Below are 5,509 nucleotides of genomic sequence, written 5' to 3'. Positions count from 1 at the left end.
CAGCCATGTAATCTTGTGCATATGCGATGTGTTTATGGATGTCACGCACAGTCGCACACAAAAGTGCGCACGCACGCACGCACGCACGCGCGCGCGCACACACACACACACACACACACACACACACACACACCGTGGGGTACAGTACATACAAACTGATGAAAGTTTTTAATGCACACAATGAAGAAACTGCGTAGGTGTTTTGTTTATAGTCTCCTATATGCTAAAGAAAATTACGTTTTTTATTTAATCTAGATGACTTGTATGTTCCAGGCCTTTATGCATACGAGGCCCCCATGAAATCTTGTTCTCCATCGGGCTCTGTGCATAATGAAAAGGGGCTTATCGTGATGTTGGGCCCCAGGGTGACGTCGACTTTCTCCATTTCCACCACGAATAAGGTGAACGCCACTTTCGACTACGTGAACGTGTGGAAATCTCCCCGGACACATATAGCCTAGGTGCAGGACTGGGAACAATAACTCTGCTAGAGAATAAAATGAAGAGTTCAATTGGGAAGCGATTAAAATGAATAGAAAGAAGCCTCAACCTGATAAGACACATACCATTTCCTCATCTATTTAACATTCATTGAATTGAATAATCCGGTCTTATTATCGTAAATAGTCTGCATATTTACCCTGAATATGCAAATTTATGTTTGCTGCAAGCGCTCCAGCGACTTAATAATTTTTTCATCAATATATGCATATCTCTGTCCCTTTCTCCTATAGCTATTTATGGAGAGGAGTGGAGAGAGAGAGAGTGGGAGGGAGAGAGAGGAAAAGGGAGAGACTGGTGAGAGAGTGAGAGATGAATACTGCCATATAGTGCTCATTGTTTCTGTAACTTTTCTATTCTTTTTTTTTTTTGCTCTTTGCCCAGGGCCAACCCAGTTACATTTCAATCAAAAGATTCATTGTAAAGTCATTATCCCAAACTAGGCCTCGATAATTGGCTGTCATTTTGCATAGTGGTCCCACTGTGGCTCTGGGGCAAATGGCTGTGGTCTTATCTTTCACTTTTAAGGAAAAATAATGGACAATTTATCATTAATCTTCTCCGGGAAATAATAACAAGTTAAATGTCATTCCCCATGTCGTGCCTTACAAATAAATCTCTGTTGCTTTAGGCTGGAGCTGATCACTGACTGACCTAGCCTCTTCACAGAGAAGGTAAAGGAGAAGTTTAAATGCTTGAATGCAAACGGCAATGGCTAAAGGCCTGTATAGAACTAGAGGATTAACATAGCTTTTCCTCCCTGTCACCGTATGGAATATACAGTCGTAGTAATGTTTTGTAACATAGTAATGTATTGAAATATGATAACACATATGGAAAGTGTATTTGACAAATATATACACATACAATTTGTATTCCAGATATTCTTGGTTACATTAGCTTAATCCACAGCAAGTTAAAGTAAATGCAGAAATTCAGTGTCTTGAAATGTACACACATAGGCCCATCTACTTAATAATATGCACAAATCATTGTCATCAAGTCATTTTGATTTACCTTGCATATCATAATATTTTGATTAATGGGGATTATTCTTTAAATATCAAGCTTCAAATATATATATTTTTTCTTGCTGGTTATCAAAAGAACATCTGAAAGGTTTTGGCCAGTGACCCTGTTCATTCTGTGAGGGTCTCTGAAACCTATTAAGTCAAACAATAGCCAATAAATGGCTAGGCGAAAAGGGGGACATCAGCAGAGGACGACACTCATTCCCATTCGTTTATCGGATTAGTGCCCCTGCAAAGGACAAGGGGAAGGGAATGACTCGTTTGGCATTCAAAGGCAACTGTGGCCCAAGAGGACTTGTTTGAACAAGGATCAATTATCAATCAGTCTATCGTTGAGCGTGAACACGGAGAATGCAGAGATGAACAAATCTTAGATGAGATCTGTTGACAAATAGCCGCCTAAGATCCTGTCAATGAATGCACACGACTGAGCGCCTTTGGCTTTGACACTGGACGGTGACACTGGTCACGGCTGAAATACCCGCTTCAGATTAGGGGGCCTGAGTCAAATAGAGTTTCAAATAACAATAGATTAGTGTGTATTATGTCTTGTCAATTGTTGGACCTCATTTCTGGCCCCTATTGTCAGTTGAATGATATTAAATTGGGGCCCTGACTAGCTTCTACAGGGCAAATGCGTTCTTGTCTCAGTTGATCATGTTTAATGTAATTTCACATCAAATATGAACTCCTTTGCACACCTGGGTATGTTATGTGATGAAGTGTGCATAAGAGGCCCCAGGTACGAGGGGAAAAAAAGAAAAGTCTAATACCTTTAAGGTACTGCATCCAAAATGTTGTATGTTTTCACAAATATAATTCAACATCTTTGTACATCTATTTCTACTGTACATGTGTTTTATGAATTCGAATTACCGTTACAGGATTCAGTTAAACACTACGGCTATATAGGCTGTATCCATAATCGATGATGCAAACAATATTATATAATGCTGGAAATTGAAGACTACTGTACATTCAACCATACCAGTGTTTTTGCATGTTTTTGTTCATTGATACCAAATCATTTATAAATTACACTAACCAATTACTGACCATTTTCCAAAGCATGGCTTTTTGTAGATTTATTTTTTTAATGTTTTATTGTTGAGAGGAGAGTGTATAGATACAAGAAACCCATGGGCAGGGAGAGAGTAGAGACCTGCAAGATAAGACAGAAGTCAGATTCAAACTTCTGTCCCTGACATGTGCACTCACAAGCAGCATGATATGGCCTGTGCACTTACTGGTTAAGCCACCAGGTTAAGCCACCAGGCCCGTAGTTGGGATGTTGTAAGTCGTGGCTCTAAGAAGCGAGACATGTAGAAAAGGGTGTGTGTGTGTTTGTGTGTTTGTCCAAAGCTTATCTTGCAAACCACCGGACCGACCAGTGCTACATTTCTTGTGCAGACTGTCAGCATAGGCCAAGGAAGTACTTCTATTGATGATTTTTAATATTTCACTTCAATTTTACAATTTTACAATGGAAGTAAATGGGGGACGGTTCAGACTGAAACCTTGCCCAAATTTGGAGTCATACGTCATAGATATGTATGATGTCATACACATGACGTCATGCATCCACATGCTGTTATTAGACCTTCTTGGGTAAAACTTTACGACGTGGCACCAAAAGGGAAAGCCGTTTAGATAGATGTCTCCTGTACACATGTATGTATTGTATGTAGGCCTACAGCATGTGTTTATGTACTGTCTGTCTGTCTGTCTGTCCCCCACATTTTGCCCAAATATGGAGTTCAGCTCCAGCTCCAGACTGGACTCTAAGTACTGAAGGCACACGGGAAGCCATGCAACTGTCATGTTTTAACAGTTTTTCCCTACCTCCCAAGAATCCACCGTTAGTACAGTGTGAAAATCTACTTGACAAAACAAGACTTGAAACTTGTTTGAGATACAGTACTGTAGGTATCCCAAAATAATTAACTTTATGTCAGGGTTCAACGTTCAGAGGATAAAGCATGAACACGGCTCTGAAGCAATGGAAAGAAGCAGCCACCATCATCCTGGCTGCAGGAAGGACACATCTGGGCCTACATCTGGGTCCTAAGACCCCTAAGCAAGGCACCTGTCCTCCAGGCCGGTCCAACGCCAACGCCAGCCTTCCACCAGCGTCCTGCTTTGACTATGACGTCCTGCTGCTGAAACGCAGCAGTACGAGCGGCTTCATGCCCAACGCATACGTGTTCCCCGGTGGGCTGCTGGAACCCTCCGATTTCTCCAGTGAATGGATGGACATCTTTAAAGCCTTCAGGAACTTGCCGAATCTTGGTTTGGGTCACGTCAAACAGCCGGCGGAGACCAGACCTCCGATCTTTGCCACGGACCGGGTAAAACTGGGCTCTCCGGTGCCGGGGGAGGTGGCGTTGAGGATCTGCGCCCTGCGGGAGACCTTCGAGGAGAGCGGGGTGCTGCTGGTCTTGAATAAAACACAGGAGAACACGTTGATGGAAAGCATCACGTATGAAACACCTGAATCACGGCCACAACCGCAGGTACAAGAGCTGTGCTGCAGCAGCGAGCTGGACAGATGGAGGTCCCTGGTGAACAGGGACCCCTCCAACTTCATCACCATGTGCAGACAGCTGCAGGTGATGCCTAACATCTGGGCGCTGCATGAGTGGGGCAACTGGCTGACGCCCCGCGGCCTCTACGGCAAGGAGAGGAGGTACGACACTGCCTTTTTCATGTGTTGCTTGAAGCAGACTCCTCCTCACACGCTCCAGGATGAGAAGGAGATCGTGCACTTTATGTGGTCCACACCGTCGGAGGTTCTGCAGAGCTACCAGGCCCGTGACTTGTGGATCCCCCCCCCACAGTTCTATGACCTCCGCCGCATGTGTCACTTCCCCTCGCTGAGCGACCTCCACGGCTTCGCCAGCCGCCGTGCCGCCGAGGGCTGTGAACACTGGCTGCCCATCCGCGTAATCACAGACAGCAGCTACATGACACTGCTGCCAGGGGACAAGCTGTATCCAGTCGATGGCTCAGGGCAGGTGGTAGTTGATGACAGTGCAGACGCTTCTCTGGTGGACCATCAAGAGGAGGAGAACAGTGCTCTCCATCGCATGGTGTTCGTGGACAGGGACCCTTACACCCCAACTCTGCAGGTCACCATCAAGCCCAAATACAAGCACCTGCTGCCTTTCCAAACGCCTGCCCCGGGACAGGGCCCAAACAGCCAGCTCTGACCCAGCCTTATTTTAGGTCATGTTGAGGCTCAAATCCAGGTAATTATTCAAAGGGGTAGTTCACCCACAGAGTGCCTTTTTTTTCCTATGAATTTCTCACCTCATGAAGCCTTTTTTCATTTTTGTCGCATTCCTGATCCAATATCGCAATAGTTGATTAACTGAAGTAAATTGGAGGCCAAGGCAAAACTATATATAAACTATTATGAACTCCTAGAGTGGACTAGGTTATACGCTATTGTATTAAATATAGCATTGATCGTGTTAAGAGCTTGTGTAAAGCCTCCTATTTACTTCAATTAATTTACTATTGGGATATTGAGATCAGGAATGCAACAAAAACACAATTTACACATTTACACAATATCAATTACTCACCCCATGAATTCAAGGCGGGGTGAGTAATTGATAGGGTGATAGGGTCATTTTATGGGTGAACTAATACCACCATAAAGAAAATGTTAATTTGTCACTGTCTATTGTACATATTTCTTGTTTTTCATACCAGTAACCTGTAAACTGATTGTGTGACGTTCTGCGTAGTAGTGTATATTTGTCTTCTTAAATGTCATCATGATTTGAGTGCACGGGGATCTCATTTTAAATAAGCCAAGGGCTTTTATGAGCGATCCAGTTTAGAGGACCTTGTATTGTGAATTGTACTTCCATGTACTTTTACCATGTCTTTCTAAATAAAGTATTCAATCAATCAAAAGTTACGCTTAATAATAATATGCCATCATTCCAGATAATGTAGCTGAAAGCACC

At 43.4% G+C, this 5,509-nt stretch overlaps 1 protein-coding gene across 1 annotated transcript; it reads left to right on the top strand.

Annotated features, from left to right (window-relative positions):
- Window positions 1-3,511: 3,511 nt before the first annotated feature.
- Window positions 3,512-4,982, top strand: LOC311036371 (acyl-coenzyme A diphosphatase NUDT19-like; the record flags this gene model as incomplete). The annotated part of the gene is made up of 1 exon (XM_084045016.1): window positions 3,512-4,982. The coding sequence occupies one exon, from the start codon at window positions 3,512-3,514 to the stop codon at window positions 4,739-4,741; it is 1,230 nt and encodes a 409-aa protein (XP_083901142.1). The 3' UTR covers window positions 4,742-4,982.
- Window positions 4,983-5,509: the final 527 nt, after the last annotated feature.

This window comes from Gymnoscopelus microlampas (assembly GCF_963454915.1).
Source record: "Gymnoscopelus microlampas genome assembly, chromosome: 20".
Classification (NCBI taxonomy): Eukaryota; Metazoa; Chordata; class Actinopteri; order Myctophiformes; family Myctophidae; genus Gymnoscopelus; species Gymnoscopelus microlampas.
Note: the sequence above shows the minus strand (reverse complement) of the source record. Positions and strands in the feature narration are given on the sequence as shown.